We start from the raw sequence: 21,950 nt of genomic DNA on the forward strand, positions 1-21,950 counted from the left end.
TTTAATTTGTATTGATATTGTTTTGGCTCAAACATAGGTTTTCTTTGGCATAATTTATATTTATATTTATGACTTACTTATGAATAATTGATTATAATAATAGGGTGTGAATTATAAATAACAGTGGTTTGGCTACTAGCAGATATAATAGGTTAAATTATGAAAGATAGGTTTGGTATATTAATTACACAAATTGTTCATATATGTGTGTTTTTTTTTTTTTGTGCCAGTTGAAAACCTTTCAAATACTGTTTATTATAGGGATATTTTTTAAAATAAACAGTAATTTAACTGTTTTTAGTGATAAATTTGATAAATATATTCAATGAAAATCCAATTTTGAGATTTCTGTTTTTTAAACATAAAATATTAAAATGGGGTGTCAGTGCTTTAAGGCCTCCATTTTAGGGTGCCAGTGCAATTTGCTCTAATTAATAAATAAAAAGCCCAAAATAGCGAGGTGTCTCTTTTAAAAAAAAGTTAATTGGTGTCTCTTTTAAAAAAAGTTAATTTAGCATAAAACAAATAAAGCGTTGTGTATCGTTACATTAACTCTTGAACAATACGACACATGAGACATCCCTTTTATGTTAAAAGAAATTTATGGAACCCCTTTGATAATTTTAGGGGTGTAAATGAATAATCAATATTCGCTTCGGAATTCACATCTGCATTGTTTAGGGATATTTGAATCCGTCTGATTACTAATAGGATGTGGATATGTTTTACCCATTTCTTATCAATTATTATTCGTGTGATAAAATTATTACTTCTCCATGATGTGGATATATGATTTTTTCCAGATTTTTTTACTAAAATAACTAACAAAGTTGCTAAATTCTTAACTTTCAAACTTATTCGTCACAAATAAATTGCTAAAGATGTCAATAGGTAATTGAAAACTCGTGTTCAGTTTGTATTCATACAAATTTAGAAGAATCTACTTAGAGAAAATAACTATCCGACTAAAATCCGAATCCAACTAAATCTGTCCGATAACCAATAGGATATTATTCGAAGCCGTCCGAATATATGGTATTACCACTATCCTATCCATTTACACCCCTAGATAATTTACTGGAAAACAGTTTTTCGTGTATTTTTTTTATTCGAAAGCAGATAAATTAGCTAAAAATCATTCGATAAAATCGCTCTGTTTCACATGATTTTTACAACATAAATAAATAAAAATAATTAGAAGTTAGAAAAAATAAAAATAAAAATAATTAGAAGTTAAAACCCGAAAACCCTCCTCCACCTTCTCCGTCTACATCCTCAGTTACTGCAGCGGCGGTCGGCATGTCTGCATGAAAGGGTATTAAGACCCTCCCTGTTCATCTTCCCCGTCTCCGTTCTAATCGTTACCAGCGCCGAGTCCCTTCTCTGTAAGTATCTCCCCTCTTCCCTAGTTACCTAGAAAAGCTTGCCATGTTTGGGCGTCCTGTTCTCAAGCAATATATGATCATTTTCCCACTCTCACCCCTCATTTCACGAGAAACCTTCACAATTATGTTCATTTGGGTGAAATTTCCAGTTGAGATAGAGATTGGTTTGCAAATCTTTTACTTTATGGAGTGTCGTTTGTTAATTTCAAGGAGAATATCATGGTTAGTTCTATGAAATTCATGCGTAGTTTAAATCTATGTTTTTCAATTGGTCACAAACCAAACTCTTCAACACTGCGGCAGGATTGTGATGTTCTGATCCGTTTGCTGACAGTAGACTGTCATACTTTTAGGATTGTATAAGGGGGGGGGGGGGGCGCTTGATCTCGCCAGGTTAGAGTCTTGGTAACATGTTTGGGAGTTCTTAGTTCTAATTAAGCATCTTGTGTTCTTCATGGAATACTCTCAAAAGTGGTTCCTCTATATATAGAATTTAAGACAATCTAGGTGTAGTGATCTCATAGCTGGGAAATCTGAATCAGGCATCTGTAAGTCTTGGATAGGGCTGTCATGTTCCTAATGACATAATGCAGCATTCTTAGAATTCAATATTAATGTCTGTTTTGTATGGTTTCCTTTAATTTTACCCATTTGGTGATTCTTTTGTCATCCATCCACATAAATTTTCCCGACTTGTAAAATTTCATATTCTGTAATTTTGTATTTCTCCAGGCCAAGAGATCTCTGCCTCATTGTGCAGTAGTATAATGTGGGATTTTTTTAAAATTTTTTTATTTCATGGGACAGATTTGTAATTTTGCATGCTCTTGTGTCCAGACCGCCGTCTGCCATTGTATCCATATTTAATCCCCCTGGCTCTCCTGTTTACCTCTCAGTAGGATTGCAAATTGCACCATCACTAATGACAAAGTCATTGCCTCAGGTTCTTAACCAAGTAGGAACCTCCAAATCATTACTCAACCATCTGCTGCTATCATCTCCAAATCCAGCCATTTCCCAATTATACCAGGGAAAGCCTAATTTTAACCTATTCAAACCTGTGATGGATCCATAGGTGATCCCCTTCAATCTAGGGCTACATTGGAGGAAATATGGGAGTGAAATATTTTCAGAAATTTGATTATTTTCCCTCTGGGTATTGTATTTAATAGACCCTAAAGGTCAGAATATGTGTAGCTGGAATCCAAATATTTCCTATAATCTCATCCATGTGTGATTTAAAGAATGCAGATTGAAAACCACTATCAATCGTATGACACATTCTCAAACACTTCCACAATCACATTAAAAGCACTGCTTGGAATTTGAAGAGGGCAAGGAAATTTTTTTTTGCAGTTATTCTGGTAAAATATTCAAACTGAGTTGAACATTTGTTGTAGAGGGAACTTATAACTTTTCAGGGTTGATTTGGCCAAAGAGTTATATGGGGCTTGACAATGTGATATTTAACCAGAAGAAGCTTTATCCCAACTAAATGGGGTTAGCTGCATGGATCCTTACCTTCCGATCAACTCTTTAAGGCCATACAAGATACAAGGCCTAAGCTATGCATATCCCTTCTCACCACTCCTCGTAAGTTTATCTTAGGTTTGCCCCTTTGCTCGTCTAGTACCTTCAATCTGAACTAAATCACTTCTCCACACACGATCATCTAAGGCCTCCTTTGAACGCAGTCGTGGCACCTCAATCGACTTGTCGTAGCTTATCATTTATTAGAGCTACTTGCAGACCAGCTTTAATATGATCATTCCTAACCTTATTTATCCTAGTCTTGTCATTCATCTATAGCGTCCTCCTTTTTGCTACACTTAGTTTATCTATATGATGCTTCTTTAGCATGGTTTGAGATCTTGATTGCAATAGGGATTTTAGTTCCTATAAAAATTGACATCTTGTGTGATTTCGGCCAAGATTTGGTAAAAATCCTTGGTCAACTTGCCCTAACTCGAGGGCCCATCTGGATGGGTATTGGGGCTCAATTTGGGCTAGAATTTGGTATTGATCCTATTTTAGGCTTCTAGACACATTAGTGGCCTTAGATTTGTGAGGAAACAATTGTATATATGAGTTCTTACGATTCTAACTTTGAAACTGGTACATTGAAGGAGTGAACATGCAAACTTGTAAAACATTAAATAACAACCGTTACTTGATATGAATGAAAATATAAAGGTCTAAAGTCAAATAATACATTAAACGTGTTTCATTGTTCGCATTTTCACATATAACATTGGTGTACTTTTAAGTTATACAACAAGAGTACTAGAGTTAAATCGATGACTAAGCAACTCCTCCAACTTTTGCTCCACTAGCATCAACAACATCTTCATCAGTGTAGAACGTAGTTTTTGAAAAAAATGAAGCTTGGGAAAAACTCACTTTGCTTTAAGTTTGGCTTCAAAATCAGTATATCTTTGTTCTAGAGCTAAATAGTTTGTTAATGTAGCCTAGGTAGATACAACCAATTTTTGGTAAAAAATTTGGTCAAAACACCAAAACTAGCAAAGGCAGAAGGAGTGTTAAGACATGTTGAGATCGAGATATCTTGACTCGTCACGATTGAAGTGTGGTTTTTTTAAAAATTGGGTAGAACCGAGATCTTATGAAATACATTCGAGGTCTTGATTCAATTGAGATCCTAGCCAAGATCTTGTATTTTTTGTGATCATCTTGATTTGCATAAGGTCTCGTCTCGAGGTCTCAAAAAAAGGAGATCTTGGGTCGAGATCTTAGCAAGATCTCATGATACCTCAAACTATGTTCTTAACAACCTAACACCCTAGACCATACATCATAGCTGGTTGTATGACAGTCTATAGAATTTTTATTTGAGCTTTAATAGCGTCGATCACATAAGACCCCAGAAGCAGCTCTCTACTTCATCCACCTATTGTAATTCTTTGAGAAATGTCATTCTTTGTATCTCCTCCTTTATTTATTTATGATGGACTAAGGTACTACTTTATGGAATCTCCTTCTCATCAAGCTTCACCAACTCATCGTCCGTCCAAGCACGACCAAGGTTATAAACTAAATGTTTTTTCTTTGTTCTGCTTAGTTCAAAGCCTTTTGATTCCAAAGTTGTTCCTCATGATTATAACTTGGTATTAACCCTTATGTCTTATCTATCAAAACAATATCATCAGCAAGAAGCATACACCAAGGAACCTCGTCTTGAATGTCTTGGTTAAATCATCCATCATAAGTGCAAATAGATGTGGACTTAAAGTTGATCCTTGATGTAGCCCAACTGTAATTGGGATGATGAATTCACGTTTGTCCCCAAATCCACTTTGCTGATAATGCCAGTATGCAGAAACCTTTCTTATGTGCATCTCCATCAACAGGCTTTCCAGTTTTTCTTATCTCAATATTTTACTTTGGACTTGGTTTTTTTGAACATACTAATCTGAACGTTGACAGCAGTTTAGTTGGACCTCCAATAAAAAAAAATTATGTGATCTCCATGAACTGGCTTTCCGGTTTTTCTTCAGCAGTGTTAAAAATTTTAGAGTTTAGCATAAGCGAAGGACATATTTAAGTTTCTACCGTTTATAGGGAAAGAGCATTTTGATAAATCCACTCGGCTGATATACCAGTATGCAGAAACCTATGTTACCTGGATACATCATGAACACATCAATCTGAGGTTTCCAGTAGGAATTTTGCTTTAGACAGTACTCATGACCCATTTGAGGTACTTTTGGTGATGTGAGGACAAATGAAATTACATTCATTTTCCATGCAGAGCATAAGAAAAAGCCTCCTATATGAGGCAAATTCAGAGAAGGCACCAATTACTGCTGTTTATGGGTTATCAAAGCATAAAAGAAATGAAAATAAAGGAGAAAGGTGTCAGCCTAATCAGGATGCGAGTTAGAAACTCTGCCGATAGTTGCCAGGTTTTATTATTCAATCATGCCTTTCCCTTGATGCAGCCTGGAATTCTCAATTTGAAACTCTGCCGATAGTTGCCAGGTTTTATTATTCAATCATGCCTTTCCCTTGATGCAGCCTGGAATTCTCAATTTGAATCTCAGATGCAAGCAGGCCCACCAAATCAAATCTATGAGCAGATTTGAGATAAGGGAAGCAACTGCATCTTGCTTTGGATTCTAAACATGTTTAAGCTGGTTCAGCAATAGTTGATATACATCAGGAAGTCAACTAGTCTCCTTTGGTTTCCTGGTACATGTGTGTTTGTGTATTTTTCACAAACGAGGAAGCACCAACTTTTGCTATTGATGTTTCACATGATGGTCTCTCAGTCAACAAGTAGGCACACTGAGGGTGATGCATAATATTTAGTTGTTTGTATTCCCACTGCTTTTATGTTTTCAATTTTCTTTCCTCTATTTTGGTTCATAATTCCCCCCCTCTCTTTCTTTTCTAGTGCAAGGTGGTGTTCCCAACATATTTTTCTTGTTTTATATTTTTGTTGCTACCTGACTGTTTCCTTCATTCTATATGTCAACTATTTGCCCTTGACAGGCTAGTTGAGAGAGCAGATTTCATTAAGCTTCTTTCGTCATGATGGGGTGGCAGAGGCATTTGCAGTCTATAATTCGTCATGTTGGCAGAAGAAAGGCGCAAGAGAGTACATCCTTAAGTTTATCTGGTGCCCGTAAAATTTCCTCCTATTTATCAGGTAAATGAACTTACGTTCTTTTTGTAAAAAAAGTCAATGATGGGTATTTATGAGAAAGTGATTCCTTTCATGCATGCCAGTCATTAGGTATTGAAATTTGTTAGTTGTAAATGGACTTCTTTTGCAGGTGAATTTCCATATCAACCAAGAATGTTACAATACACAAATATTCCAAGACCTCTTCATCAATATTTACAGCAGTTGGTAATGGCAATATGTTTGTTCTGTATCAAGATTTGAATTGGTCAATATTACCAACCTAATGTTTTTTAGCTTCTCTGTTACTGATCTTTTACGAATAATTACTTCTTTTGTTGGTGTTCGAAGCATTTACATGAGGTTCGTCTTTCTCAGGGAAACCTCTCCCTGCTGCGAACCTGTGTACTAAAACTTACAAACTATCAAGCAGTTGTCTTCTTGTTTGAGGCAGAGCCCCAATAGCAGACCGGGGGGGGGGGTGCATTCATCTATTGTTTCACCTGGTTTTTCATCTGTTTTATATACCTTGTATATTTAGGTTAGAATGATGAATTTTCAATCACTCAAATATTTTCTCCTGGCATGTCAGTTGAATAGCAAAGCCAATAGAATTGGTTAGACATTGCAGGTTATAGGGCATGTCGAGGTAATGATCCTCAGGTCTATCGAATACTCCCTATGTCATGTTCCCAATCAAATGAACATATGGAGTACATTCCTAAATCAATTGTTCTTAGGTTTCAGGGTTGGTTTCTTTTCTGCATTCATCTATTGCTTAGGTGTTAAGATTGGTTTATGTCTGTCACTGTTGTTGCAGGGCATCTCAAGTACGAGGAAGTTACTTGCAGATTCATCATCTGATACAACACCCGTTTCTTCGCCATTGATACCCATCTCAGCACCAAACAGTGGGAACACTGAAACCCAGGCTGTTGTTTCCAAGCCTTCAAAAGTTCAAGCAGTTTTGAAGGGCATTAAACAGGTTCGTTGACATCTCTAATTGCATCATTGTTCTTATCTATGTATGCAAAGGACAATCACGTACATAGATATTAGCCCTTCACTTTCTGCACGTACCATATCGGTTTATCTTTATTATTTCAAAGTTTTATGTCCTGTGGTTCTCTTTCAAGGGCATTTAGTTGGTGGGGTGCCAGTTAGATATGTTGATATATACATTTATGTTGTCCTTCCCTAACACTTCAAGCTTTTAGTTGAAGCGTAGTGATCATGATGTCGTAGTAGGGAGGTCATGTGTTTGACCTGTGGGAGATGCATCCAAATTCTTTATTCCCCAATATTTCTTCTCTTTGGGTGCCATAGAATCTTGGCCATGTGCAAGGACCATGTGATCTTGGCATGCAAGTGCGGAGGAGTGTTGATGCTTTTTACTAACAATTCAAACTTTTAGGCGAAGCAGTAGCAGACAAAGAGAACGGAAAAACCTAGAAGAAATTAGAGTTGCAAGGGAGGAGAACGACGCATAAGAAGAGGCGTAGTGGGAAGGGGGAAGAAGAGTACACAGGCATATCCACGTAGGCTCTCAAATCATAGTACTTAATTCATCTTTTCTAGTCTGTCTTTAATGATGGGGGAATCATATAATTTATGAAGAGAAACAAAAGGCTTCTTAGAATAAGATTAACCCTCTAGCTAAGAAACTAGAACTGGGAACCTTGGAGACATTTTTTTCTCAAATAATATAAATTCCTAAAAGCCTAGGAGATCCAAAAACTCAAACTGAATCCCTTTCATCTTGTTTATCTGCATCAATTCTCTTGCTGTCGATTCTCTTTCATGAGTTTTCTAATATAAGAAGATCAGTACCATTTGATTGATGTCCACAGATATGGACTTTAATGGGGGCAATAATGTAGTCTATCTCATGATCATCCATCAGGATCTTCTGATTGTTTTTACCAAAGATTGCCTCTTCAATGGGGAATCTTATTGTGGGGTTTCACAGTTGAAATTGGACCAGTGAACAATTCTTCAATTGCAACCTTGATCAAACCATCAATTTCAGTTTGCTTCTACTGAAAAGATAAACTCTATTTCGGTTTTGATCATTACTTTCATTGTTCATAGTTTCTTCCACAGTTGATCCTCCTTTTGACTTTTATCATGGTTGAAATCCTGTCACAGGAGAAGTTGTTAAAAGTTGGTTATCAAACCAGAAACTTCTGTCTGCTGTTTATGGAACCCATCACTAATTGGAAGGAGTAAATTGCATTCATTGATCTTCATGATGTAGTAGGTTTATATATAGTGGCAGAATTGTAAATAAAATTAATTTAAGTTAGAGAAGGGAACAAATTCTACGAGTGTTAATCAGAGGGTACACTTGGAAAAACTTGAGTTCAAATGGAATAGAGAGTGGGTACAGAGGCACTATGGTAAATAAAATAACTGAAGGACCCTAAGGGGCTAAGGTTAGGGGCAATGTTTTTCCCCTTCTTTTTTTTTTTTTTTGGGGGGGGGGGGGGGTTGTTTGAGGCAGGAGTGCGTTGGAGGAGAGGAAGGAGTGAGGAAAGTCTTAAAAGAGGATAATTTGTCGTGAGAGCAATGAAGCAGTGGACAGGTAGGGGTAATCAGAGAAGAAAACAGCAACAGATGCTGTGTGTTATGACAGCAGGGAAAGGTGGACCAGGACTTTGACTGCGATGGAGGGTGCCAATATGGGGAATCAACGGCAGTGATGAGTCTTGAACCAGTTACTGGAGTTTTTTTCTCTCCCCTCCTCTTCCTTCTTTTTAATCTGTTCTGTCTCACCCAGCTTTTCTTCATTCTTCTTTTGATTCTGGCTTTCTATCCCTTAATATCTATATTCTTCTTCACTCCTTTCCTCTCTCTCTCTCTCTCTTTTTGGTTGGGGGGGGGGGAGAAAATTGCATTTAACCTCCCCCTTTACCTAGACTAATACCAGTTACCTTCGTTCTTAGCTGGAAAATACTATTTTATCTCCCCTCTTACCTTCAAAACATTGCAACCGTACCCGAACTGTTAAGTTTTCTTTAATGAAAAAACACTACCAGAATTTTAGAAACCCCAGAATGCCCTCACGTTGAGTGCTGAAGAATTGAATCAACAGAAGGCTCCTTCTTCGGCTCTTCTGTTTCACCAGAGAAATTTCTTGGCATTTCCTGTAGAAGAACTTGAATGCCTTCTTGATTTGGTTTACCATTGCTGAGTGAAGCACTCAATGTCATCACATAACAACAAATACATCATCTACGACCCTCTAGCTGAGACTAGGAAAAATAATCTTGAAATCAGCCTCCATCCGAGTTTTTGAGTGTTTTGTTGAGGAATACACAAGGACACCAAGGAGGACTTTGGGAATCAAGGTTTATTCCAGATTTCTTGACATGAGGCTTAGCTTGGTGCCAAAAAAAAAAGAACACATGAGGCTTACGGCTTTACTGCTGCTTCTTTAAGCTTTGTGGGCATTTGGACCTGTGCTGGTCATGGGCCTTAGGTCTTATGTATAACGTGAATTCTCACCTCAAGCGACCTTGTTCATCTTTCCAGTATTCCTGATGTTAGAACCCTCTTTTCTCAAGAGGTATTCCCCGAGAGAAGATGAATAAGATTTCATTTACATAATCAAGATGAAGAAGAAGAATTGGAAGGAAAGTTTATTAACTGGTTCTCTATTATAATTTTCTGTTTTCCTACACTATAATTTGGTTGAGTTGGATAGTTTCTTTCTATTGATTCCTATATGGAATTTTCATTCATTAGAGATTCAAGAAAAAAGAAAAAAAAGAGATGAAATTCAGCACCTAGTTCGCATATTTCCTGTTGCAACAATCTTAGGGTTGATAGATATAGGTGTTGGCCTTCGTTTGTTATGTTCATGCAATCATGTGCATACTCTACACTCTACAAAAGTTCAGCATCTAGTCCAAGTATGAAAATAAGTTTATTAGTTTAATTGGTCTGGTTATGTAAATTCTGCCCAATATAAGTTATAAGGGCAGAATAGTTTTTTTCTTATTTTTTATTTCAGTTTTTACAGTATAAGTCAGTCAATTTCAATTTTCCTAGTTTAAGTTAGTTTCTAAGTCCTAATTTGACGAGGACTTCTTATGTAATGCTATAAATAGCCCCCCCAACCTATTAGATTAGACTTGAGTTCAAAATTTCAGATTATTAACAAAATCAACTATTGCAGCCTGTGTGGTTGTTATCTGAGAAGAACATGCTCCAGCATTGGTAAGGTATCTCCAGGTACTCGAGCAAAAGGATCTCTAGTCAAGTCAGGCTGTGATTTGCATACAGCTGTGGATTTAGCCTGCCTTTAGTTTTGTTCACCATCATCACAGCTCTCCACAAGGCTTTGTTTTTTCAAAAGATTTGGTAAGCTAGCAATCTCCCATCCCCCTTCCATCTTGTATTTTTATTTTATATTTCCGGAATTTTTGGATTCGCTTGGACACCAAAATTACAAGTCAAATCTATGCCAATCTGACTCTTGGAATTGACTCAAACTTGGAGGAACCTCTATCCTGTATTAGGTCTCCCCAAGTTACAGCTCCATTCAAATCCTTCAGACCCATTAATCATAGAAGTCCTATTAACTACCAAATTTAGGACTCTCAAATCAGCGATCGGATTTAGCCAATTTTCACACCATATCCTCTTTAGGACATGCTAACCAATCCCTTACTAGTTTTATTTAAATCCAACTGTTAGAAATACCCAATATTCCTCTCTACAGCCTAGTTCGATGATTTTGGGTTGATTCATTGAAGATCTTGAAAGAACTGGCCTCGTTCAATTGAGGCTACATCAAGGAGATCCCTTTCCCCTGATAAGTTTGACCTTCATGAGCGTTGCCGCCTTGACTGTACCAATGATATAATTTTTTGAGGGGTACATAAACGTGGTTAGGGAGCCGAAGAAAGAACAACTAAGCAGTGGCAGAGCCTGGATAATCTGCCTGAAGGGTCTCCTCTAACTCAAGTGGGGGATCTATAAAGAAAGTCAAAGAACTTCACATCATCAGAGGCAACGTCAACATCCAATCAGTGGCGGCGTTCTTGTCTCTATGGATGTGATTTATTTGGATATGCCCATTAGAATTCAAGAACAATCTAATGTCGTCTACTATCCTGGTTGGCCTATCATGAAGTGCACAACCAGTGGAGAGTTGTGATACCTCCTCTAGCAAGTCTGGCTCCACATATAGAGGACCAAGACCCTTCTCTATGGCCAATAAAATACCTTCCTTGATGCCAAGTAGTTTTGCTTCCAGGATCCAGCACATGTTTATCCTTTTCGCAAGTCCTCCTTTAAAGGAACCTAAATGGTCCCTATATACTCCTCCAGCTGAGTGAAGTTGTTTTGTTCATTGACTGCAGCATCCACTTTGAGCTTAATGCTCCCTTTTGAAGGTGCTATCTAGGCTGGCTTCCCCAAACTTCTCACAGGCCAAGCTGTCACCACAGAATATGTCGACCAACTTTTATCACCAAAGCCACATACTTTCTGACTAATACCCCACCATCCCCAAGCTTGCTCTAATCCTCCCCCATGTGGATCCTTATTCCTCCACTGTCACAACAAATATATAGAACATGCAAAGATCACTGGCCAATGGTTCACTCCTACCAATTGATGATCAAAGATTTGCTTGCACCCACTCCGTAAATTTTCTAGCATTAAACCAAGCTCGACAATGAGGAGGCACCACTTTGTATCAAATGCCTTTGGTATGGTTGCACTCCCTCACATGGCTTTGATCTTCATGTCTAGTGAGACAAAAGCTGCAAAACTTGTGCTTCATGAGATGCAACTTCTTCCGGGAGTTTGTCAACAACCTGTCATGACATTCCAACCATAGGAAGTGGCAAATGCGACGAGAAACTTTGAGTTTCCATATGGATTTCCACAATATTGTATCACCCACCTCATCCAGTTGATTAGTCAAATCATTCGATTGCTCCTCATAGGCCGAATGGAGAACGTGCCATCCTTATTAAGGTAACCAAAACAAAACATTTCTGCCACCAAGCAGTGAAGGTGGGCTACACCTTGCAATTCTCAAACAAGCTTCATGGGGAAAGAATAAGCTGAAATGGTGCCACCACCTTTCCCTACTTGAGTGACATAGTTACTAACCTTCTGCAACCTCATGTTGCTTGCAATAGGGAGGACTGCCACTGAGGCAAGCTCATTAGTTTGGAGGAATTATCAAGCCAGAAGAGAGTCGAATTCCCATCTCCAGTTTACACCCTGCAATTAAAAATCACCCTTGGGGCTACATAAAATAAAGCCTTCTACAGTGGAGAAACTGAATTGCAAGCATGAGAAGTTGTTTGCCTTCTCGATGGTCTATATTTACTTCTAACTCGGCCAAAATATGCTTTTAGTACAGAATCCCCCAAAGCAATTTCCATCATGAAAGCCTTATTCAACTTGGCTAAGCCTCTGAAACCCAAACCCCCATGCTCCTTGGCTTGCAAAAAAATCTCTAACCAAATGCATCTTCTTCTTGGTTATGGTGTCTCCCCAAATAAAGTATCTACATGCTTCCTCCACTTCAAAAAGCAGTTTGTGTAGAGTAAAGGGGGATACTCATGATGACATATTTGGCCAATGTGGCTCTACCAGCTAAAGAGAGGGAGTTTGCCTTCCAACTAGCTATCTGATCTTTCACCTTGGTAACAATATAACCATAGGTACTCTTCTTAACTCTCGCACTCCAAATAGGGACACTAAGGAAGTGCCCTATTTCCATGGTTTTCGCAAAGCCACTAGCCTAGGTAATCACTCTCCTTTTTGCCAATCAACATTCTTGGAAAAGAAGATTTTAGTTTGCTCTGTACTCCCTTTGCCTCCAGAAGCACCACAAAAAATTATTCATCTAGTCTAACATTGTGCTCATCTGTTCCAACGAGGATTCTGCAAACAAAACCACGTCATCTGCAAAAGATTAGAGAATAGCCACTCCACTCCTTCCAACTCAAATAGGTTTCCCAGTCCCTGTTGGTAATTGTGTCTTGGATGCAATGGGATAACCTCTCCATACAGAGCATAAAGATATAGGGAGAGAGGGGATCTCCTTGTCAAACAACTCTCGAAAGATGAAAGCTCTCAGTGACCTCCCCATTCCAAAGGATGCTCAAGCTAGAAGTTGTAATACACAACATGATCACATTAATCAAAGAGTGTAAGGTACCTATTAAATGGAGAGTTTCACTGATCAACTCCCCATTTCACTCTTTTTAAGCCTTCTCCAAGTCAATTTTAATTGTCATGAGCCCTTTCTTCCCTGTTTTCCTTCTCATTGAATGGAATACCTCTTGTGCTATGATTATGATCTCTTAGATATGGCGGCCTGGCACAAAACTGACCTGATTGGGCGATGCTAAACTGGGCATGATCTCTTTGAGCCTGTTAGTGATCACCTTCATGATGATCTTAAAACTGACATTGCAGAGGGTTAAAACTGTGACATGTGGACTGGCTTCTTCACTTCACGAATTAAGTAGATAAGAGTATCATTCAACTTCTTATCCATCTCCCCTGAAAAAGCTTCCTGGACCTTTCTTATAAGTAAGCTTCCTCTGATGCCCCAAGAGTGCTGACAAAAGGTTGCAGGGAACCCATCTGAACCTGGGGCCTTTCAAGGACTAAACTACTTGATAACCATGTGTACCTCCTCTTCTCTAACTCCATCTGTAACAGGAGACAGCCTACTAGAATCCAGAACAGGGAAACTATGAGAAGATACAAGCATACCAGTAGAAGGTTCAGAATCTGTGAACATGGCTTTAGAAAAAGCTAGTTATGTGCTCCTTTAAAGCTTCCCTGTTGGTCAACCAGCTCCCGTTTGCATCTGAAAGACTTCAATTCTATTCCCAATTCTATTCTCAATTCTATTCCTTCTCCTTGCTATAGTGTAGAGGTGAAAACATTTAGTATTATGGTTCCTGGGTCATCCTCTCCTTCCTTGATTTCTGAGCGCATAGGATCTCCTCCTTCATAAAAACTTCTCTAATTCATCCTCAATTCTTGATCCAATTTGGCAAGAAAGGCATTATAAGTGGCAAGCCTCTTCTAGGTGCTACCCAATCTAGTATACAACCCTCTTTTGTACACTACAAAGTGACCAAAGCAAGCTCTATTCCACTGAACCGGTTGATCTTGAAGCATTCTCAGAGCCGTCAGAAGCTTCAGATTTCCATTCCACCCATTCTTTGGTCCTTACAGTGATCTGAAACTCGTTATGTCTAAACCACATAGCCTCCATCCTATACGGTCCTTTGCAAGGAGATAAGTCAACAAGGAGATTGGTGATTCAGCTTCAAGCAAGTAACGATCCTCACCACCACATCAGGGAGCATAGTGATATAATTTATTTATTTATTATGAGTTTACCTTTTGAGGATTGTGTTTTCTCCTTCGATTTTTGGGCTTGCTGTCACTAGAGAACATGTGATCCCTAGAAGGTAACCAAAACCCACCCACTGGTGAAGTTGGGCTACTCCCTACAATACTCAAACAATGCTTCATGTGGAAAGAATAAGTTGAAACAGTCGCACCACCAATCCCCACTTTGATTGACATAGTTACTAACCTTCTGCAACCTATGTTGCTCAAAGTAGGGAGGACCACCTCTGAGGCGAGGTTATAATCTGGAGCAATCTAATTATAAAGCCAGAAGTGTCATGAATTTCCATCTCCAATGGAAACCTTGCATTTAGAAGTCACCCTAGGGCTACATGGCATAAAGCCCTTCCATAGAGGATAATCCAAACTGCATGCATGAAAAGTCATTTGCCCCCTCGATGACCCGTATTTACTTCTTAAGTAATTCTGCTTAAGATGCTTTTGTTACATAATTCCCAAGCAGTTATATCATGAAGCCTCATTCACCTTGTCTAAGCATCTGAAATCTAAACCACCATGCTCCTTGGCCTTGCACAAGATGCTCCAACTAACCAGGTGCATCTTCTTCTTGGTTATCATGTCTCCTCAAATAAAGGATCTACATGCTTTCTCGTCTTCAGAAGGGTCACCTCTGGGAATAGCAGTTTGCGTAAACGGGGATGTTCATGATGACATATTTGGTCTAAGTGGCTGATGCAAACCCAGGTTTAGGGTTATCTTCAGGGTCTTCTAATTAAAATCCAACACTTAACTGAGGTCTCTGGAGCCTTTGGTTGATGGGCTTAGGGGTCTAAAACCCTACTGGAATGGGTAAACAGAACAGAAGTTTGGTGGATTTCAAGTTTCAATTTGAATTTTGAAACTTAGGGTTTCGGCTATGGTTCTGAAGAGGCTAGACTTGCTGGTTCTGTGGCTGTCAAGGCTGTTTGATGGTTTTCTGTAGTCCAGAATTGATCTAAGAAGAAAGGGGTGGAAATTGGGAAGTTCCAGTGTTTTCCAAATTTCGAAATTTCTGCAACTTATCAACAAAGAAGATGAAGTGCAGAAATTCCCAAACTCAGAAAAGAAGGGCTGGTTGGGGAAGAAGAGGTTAGGACTGACTTCTACAGGCTATTGCGACGTTAGAGAGGGAAGTAAGGAAGGTTTGGGGTTGGGGATTAGCTTATCCTAAGTGGGTTAGGATTTGCTGTCGCAAGGAAGAAGGGTAGCAGGAAATTCTGGTTTTATACTTTTATGTTTCAGATTTAGGACAAAGGGTTTTAGAAAGGTTAATGGGGTTTGGAAGGTCTGACTTAGGGTCTAATGAAGCTTCTAAAAATTCTGCAGCTCCTCTCAAAGAAGAAGATGAGGTGCAGAAATTCTGAACACCAGAATTAGGGCTGCTTTGAGGTTTTTAAGATTAGGACTAGGTTCTATAGGCTTAGGCGATCCTAATGAGGGTACAATGGGTGGTTTTGGGGCTGGGGTTGAGGGAATCCTAGTGGGGTTAGGACTGAAAACATGGGAAGAAGAAAAGGGGGAAAGGGGCTACAGTGGTTAGGGTTTGGGGTGGGGAATGGCTGCAACTAAGGGGGATGGGGTGGGGTCTTGACTTACTTGAATGTTGGTGAGCTTGCTGGAATTCTGCAAATGAGCTTGAAGATGATGATGAAGGAATCTCAGAATTGAAACAAAAGGACTCTATTCCAGCCGCAGGGTTCCAGGGGAAATCCCACGACTTTCCCAAAGCCAAATTCTCAAACTCAAATCAGTTCATTAATCCAAACTGAAAAATTACATCAAATAACTAGGGTATTTATAGCCTCCACTGACCTTCCTAGACTCAACCAAGGAATCCCTACTAAATTGGGTTCCAGTTACCTACTTGAATAGAACATAACTAAATAGAACTCCTTTTAAGATAAGATCCCCACAATTAGGGAACCCTATCCTCACATACTAACAACTCCAACTAACAATCAAAGACCAACATTCACTCAACAATTAGGGCTCCAAAACAGGAAATAAAAACAGAATTACTTTCCTAAAATAATATTGGACTTGGTCAACCAAATATGACTCGATCCAGGGGTAGGAAAATGATCATTCTACCAGTGTTGTCATAGCGTCCGCCTAGGCAGTTTTTCAACCGCCTTGTTTTGAACCGCTTAATTGGCTTGCTGTTTTTTTCTACTTTTTCGCCTAATCGCTACCGCTTTGTCGTCTTGTGCGCCATATTACCACCTAGACACTAAAGCAACTGCTTTTTTGACTTTTGTACATAATATTTTTTTTAATCAAAATTTATTCTATAAAGCCGTATATAAATTTAATAGCTTAGTTATTCGAGGCACAAATTGCAAAGGAACTCCGAATGGGACCCCTGTGCCTGTCGGCAAAAGAATGTGAGGCATGTGCCATACTCAACATCGAGAATCAATGAATCATTAAATGGACAATGACTGGAAATAGGAATAATGAGATCTATTAATTTATCGTGTTGGCCCTGATAGTACATAGTCATTGTTATGATGCTTGATGAGATGAATTTATGTTTGTGTTATTTTTTTGGATAATTTTTCATCTATGATTCTTTAATGTTTTTATTTATTTATTTTTTATTTATTGAATGTGACTATTTAATGTTTGTTTAGCTTATTTTAGAAAGTAGTTATATTAAAAAGTAGTTGTATTGAAATTTTTTTATTCAACCGCTTCGGTCACCTTATTGCCACCTTGGCGCTGCTTTGTCACCTAATCGCCTAGGTGGAGCCGCAATCGCTTTGGTTGCCTTGCTGCCTTGACAACCTTGCATTCTACCCTTGGATAGAAGTCGGCCCCCTTTTGTTTAGCCCAACTTCCGAATGGACTTGGGCCCCTTTCTTGGCTCTTTTGGGCTGGCTGAGGGCTGGATGCATTAGTGGCGCTACCAGCTAAAAGGAGAGGGAGTTCGCCTTCCAACTAGCTAATTGATCCTTCACCTTGGTAGTAGTATAACCATTGTTAACTCTCCCACTCCAAAAGGGACACTAAGGTAGTTCCCTATTCATGGTTTCTGCAAAGCCACTAGCTTGGGTAATCTCTCTCCTTTTTTGCCGATCAAGAGTCTTTGAGAGAAGATTTTTGTTTTTGCTGTACTCAATTGGCCGTTAGAAGCACCACAAAAATATTCATGTTGTCCCACGCCATGGTCATTTGTTCCAACGAGGCTTCTGCAAACAAAAACACTTCATTTGCAAACATAAGATGAAGGATGCTTGGTACACTCCTTCCAACTCGAATAGGTTTCTGATCCCTACTGGTAACCTGCATCCTAGATGCAATACTCATACAGAGCACATAAATATAGGGAGAGAGGGGGGGCCCTGTTGAATACCTCTCAAAGGGCGAAAGCTCTCAGTCACCTCCCCATTGCAAAGAATGCTCAAGGTAGAAGTTGTAATACACAATCTCATCATCACATTAATCAAAAGGTCTGGAATACCTACTAAGTGGAGAGTTTCACTGATGAACTCCCATTTAACTCTGTCATACACCTTCTCCAAGTCAATTTTGATTGCCATGAATCCTTTTTCCCCGTTGTCCTTCTCATTGAATGTAATACCTCCTGTGCTATGATGATGTTCTCCTGGATGTGAGGGCCTAGCACAAAACTGACCTGATTGGGCGATACTAAACTGGGCATGATCCCCTTGAGCCTGTTAGTGATCACCTTCATGATGATCTTAAAGTTGACATTGTAGAGAGAAATCGGTTGAAACTGTGTGATGCGGTCTGGCTCTTCCACTCTAGGAATTAAGGAGATAAGAGTATCATTCAACTTCTCATCCATCAGCCTTGAAAAAGCTTGCTGGACCATTCTCATGATTAAGCTTCCTGTGATGTCCCAAGAGTGCTGATAGAAGGCTGCAGGGAACCCATCCAGACCCGGTGCCTTCCGAGGACCAAAACTGCTTGATAACCTTGTGTACCTCCTCTTTGTAACTCCAACTGTAAGAGAAGACAACCAACTAGAATCCAAACAATGAAACTATGAGAAGATACAGCATACTAGTAGAAGTTTCAGAATCAGTGAACAAGGCTTTAAAAAAGCTAGTCATGTGCTTTAAATCTTCTCGATTGTTCAACCAGCTCCCATTTGCATCCCGAAGGCCTTCAATTCTATTCCTCCTCTTTGTTGCAATGGTGGAGAGGTGAAAATGTTTAATATTATGGTCCCTCTGGGTCATCCACTCCTTCCTTGATTTCTGAGTCCATTGGATCTTCTCTCTCATATGAATTTTCTCCAATTCCACCCTCTAGTCCTGCTCCAATTGGGTAAGGGATTATAAGTGCCAGAAGCAAGGCTCTTCTGGATGCCACCTAATCTAGCATATAACCTTCTTTTGGAAACTTCCAAGTGACCAAAGCAGGCTCTATTTCACTGAACCAGTTGATCCTAAAGCATGCTCAGAGCCATCAAAAGCTTCAGATTTCCATTCCACCCATTCTTTAGTACTTAACAGTGATCTGAAGCTTGTTTTGTCTAAACCACATAGCCTCCATCCTAAATGGATGCTTCCTATACACTCCTATGCAAGGAGATAAGTCAATAAGGAGTGGGTGCTGATCCAACTTCAATCGAGGAACGATTCTCACCACCACATAGGGAGCATAGTGATAATTTTTTTATTTATGGGTTTACTTTTGGAGGATTGTTTTTCTCCTTTGATTTTTGGGTTTGCTGTCACTGGAGGCTCTTGATGCTATTTGAAATTAGGTTATGGTGGGGAGAAGGTTATAGCCAGGACGTTCAAAGTCAAGGCCGCTGGGTGAGGATGTACTTCTAGAATACCATGACTCACCAACTGGACTAGGCTGTTTCATTTTTTCTTTTGGGTGGCAGTTGTTGCTTTTGATAGTTTTCATATGGCATAGAAGATTAAAATAAATCAGATACTATGTTGATTGGAATGCTTGTTTGGCTGCTTCCTGATATTCACTGTTGTTTGGTTTAGAGTCCCAAGAAGGTTAATTTGGTAGCTGCATTGGTTCGTGGGATGCGTGTTGAAGATGCATTGTTGCAGTTGCAAGTAACAATCAAACGTGCTACACAGACTGTGTATCAAGTATAGCAACGGCTTTCACATTCTTCTTTTACCCTTGATTTTTTGGGGTGGGGGGTGGGGTGGGGTTAACTGTTAAGTGCTCTTCCTTCATACGTGTTCCTTCTCTGACTTTGTTTTGTTGTGGTGTAGGTTATCCACTCAGCCCGTGCAAATGCAACCCATAATCATGGATTAGACCCAGACCGTCTTCTTGTTGGTAACTATTAACTAATCCAAATCTTCTTCTATAGATATAGGACTAGGGTACTGATTCTTGTGTTTCTTTTCGCAGCTGAGGCATTTGTTGGGAAGGGATTCTTTAAAAAGAGAGTGTCATACCATTCAAAAGGCAGATCTGGAATTAAAGTCAGACCGGAGTGTAGGTTGACAGTGGTAGTGAGGGAGATGACTCCTGAAGAGGAGGCTGAGATAGCCAGATTGAGGGTCAGCAATTTCCGCAAACTCTCAAAGAGGGAACGTCGGCTTGTACCACATACACTTATTGAGACCACTCCAATATGGAACCGGAAAAGCAAAGCTAGTCAACCAAGCACGATGGCTTGATCAAGTGTGTACCCTATCTCAGTTTTATGCTATTTGGAAAAGAATTTTGTGGCTTGATTTCCAAGTTTGCGTTTCAGGTTCAACTAGTAAGAGCATTTATTTAACTTGCTTGGGCTTCTCCTCCAGAGTTTTTATTATGACAGAACTCATGCCCAAACTAAATTGGCATCTGCAAACCTGACAAAAGCTGCTGGAAGCATTCTATTTTACAGTTGTAGTTTTTCTTTTTACCTTAACCTTAAAAGTCCTTATTTCACAGAGCACAACTCAACAAGATTAATGGGGTTGATACTTGTTAGTATGGGGCAGAGGATTTTACATGGTGTCAAAAGGAAAAGGAAAATGTTGGATCTTTGAATGTGGAAAGAGAGGGTGATACATGAAAGAATGATTATGTCACTATGTTTTTTCTTTTTTCTCAGATACCAAACATTGCCAAAATGGGAGCTTTCAGTAATTATCAAACTTGGGGCTTTTGGTTTGAGATCTCTCATGGTTAGACCTCATATTAGTTAGTTGTTGAATTATGTTTTAAGGTGATTAAAAAGAAAGATAGAGGTGAGCTGCCATTGATGAATAACCTGGTGTCATTTAGACCAGGTTAAAGTGAGACTAAGTCATTGATGTCCAGATCAAATAAGAGTTTGGTATTTTGTTGGTAAATTTAGGGTGACTATATTGAATTTATGAATTGTTTTACTGTTTTGTGGTTAAGGTCAAGGTCATGATTGAATATTTGCTCTGGTCTGCCCTGATTTAACCCACTAAGGTTAGGGTTAAATTCATCCAAAAATAATGGTCATAGCGAGTTAGGCTAACATTCAAGGTTAAGGTCAAGATCAAGAAGCCCAGCAACCCAACCCTATTGCAGTCCTAATTGCAATCACTGGTTGCACAATATATAAAAATGGTAAAAAATGTTATTGATAGTAAGACATGCCAATTTACAAAACCCCTTTCCCTTTGGTGTTTTTCTGTCCTGGCGAGTGGAAGTTGAAACTCCTTTAGGTGGACTTGGTGGCTTGCTCGGTTCAGTTTCTTTGGGTTGTTTGTGGGTCTCTTGGCCCTGTTTTTGTAAAAAAACATCTTTTTCTTTTTGGGTAAATATCACTTACCTCCCCTCTTAGCTGAACAAATAGCATTTACACCCCCTCTTAGTTGGATAATATCACTTACCTCCCCTCTTACCTAGCAAATATATCAAACACTTCCCCTCTGCTAACTTTTTCGGTTAAATTTAACTTTTACCGTTAAATATTTTTCTAAAACCCCAAAATACCCTTGGCTAAAAAGTTAAACTACTAAATTACTCTTAATTAAAATAATTATTAAAAACCAAAACACTATAGTTAAAACTTAAATTATCTTTAATTATTAAAAGCCCAACATACCCTTTTAAAAAAATAATAAAATTATGAAACAATTTAAAAACATGTATTAGAATCAAGTAAAATTAAAAATGCAATTAAAAAACAAAGGGTATATTGATAAAATTAAACGCATACTACTATTTTGGGTTTTTTTAATTGTTTGATAATTTTTTTAAAAAAAAAAAGGTATGTTGGGCTTTTAGTAATTAAAGATAATTTAGGTTTTTGCTATGATGTTTTGATTTCTAACAATTATTTTAATTGAGGGTAATTTAATATTTTAACTACTAGGGTGATTAAGGTAATATAGGGTTTAAAATAAAAAATATTTTTTTAACCAAGGATATTTTGGGGTGTTAGAAAAATATTTAATGGTACAAGTTTAATTTAACCGAGAAAGTTAACAAAGGGGAGGTGTTTGATATGTTTGCTAGGTAAGAGGGGAGGTAAGTGATATTATCCAATTAAGAGGGGGTGTAAGTGCTATTTGTCCAGCTAAGAGGGGAGGTAAGTGATA

General features: G+C 38.6%; 1 protein-coding gene across 1 annotated transcript; it reads left to right on the forward strand.

Moving 5' to 3' along the window:
• Nucleotides 1-1,246: 1,246 nt before the first annotated feature.
• On the forward strand, nucleotides 1,247-20,952 carry LOC149001959 (uncharacterized). The gene is made up of 7 exons (XM_089137148.1): nucleotides 1,247-1,385; nucleotides 5,898-6,054; nucleotides 6,182-6,258; nucleotides 6,851-7,015; nucleotides 19,410-19,520; nucleotides 19,650-19,716; nucleotides 19,792-20,952. Exons 2-7 carry the CDS (start codon nucleotides 5,937-5,939, stop codon nucleotides 20,061-20,063), a joined length of 810 nt encoding a protein of 269 aa, XP_088993274.1. The 5' UTR covers nucleotides 1,247-1,385; nucleotides 5,898-5,936; the 3' UTR covers nucleotides 20,064-20,952.
• The last annotated feature ends 998 nt before the right edge of the window (nucleotides 20,953-21,950 follow it).

This window comes from Hakea prostrata, chromosome 10, assembly GCF_041222555.1.
Source record: "Hakea prostrata isolate BN-2017 chromosome 10, UWA_Hpros_2, whole genome shotgun sequence".
Classification (NCBI taxonomy): Eukaryota; Viridiplantae; Streptophyta; class Magnoliopsida; order Proteales; family Proteaceae; genus Hakea; species Hakea prostrata.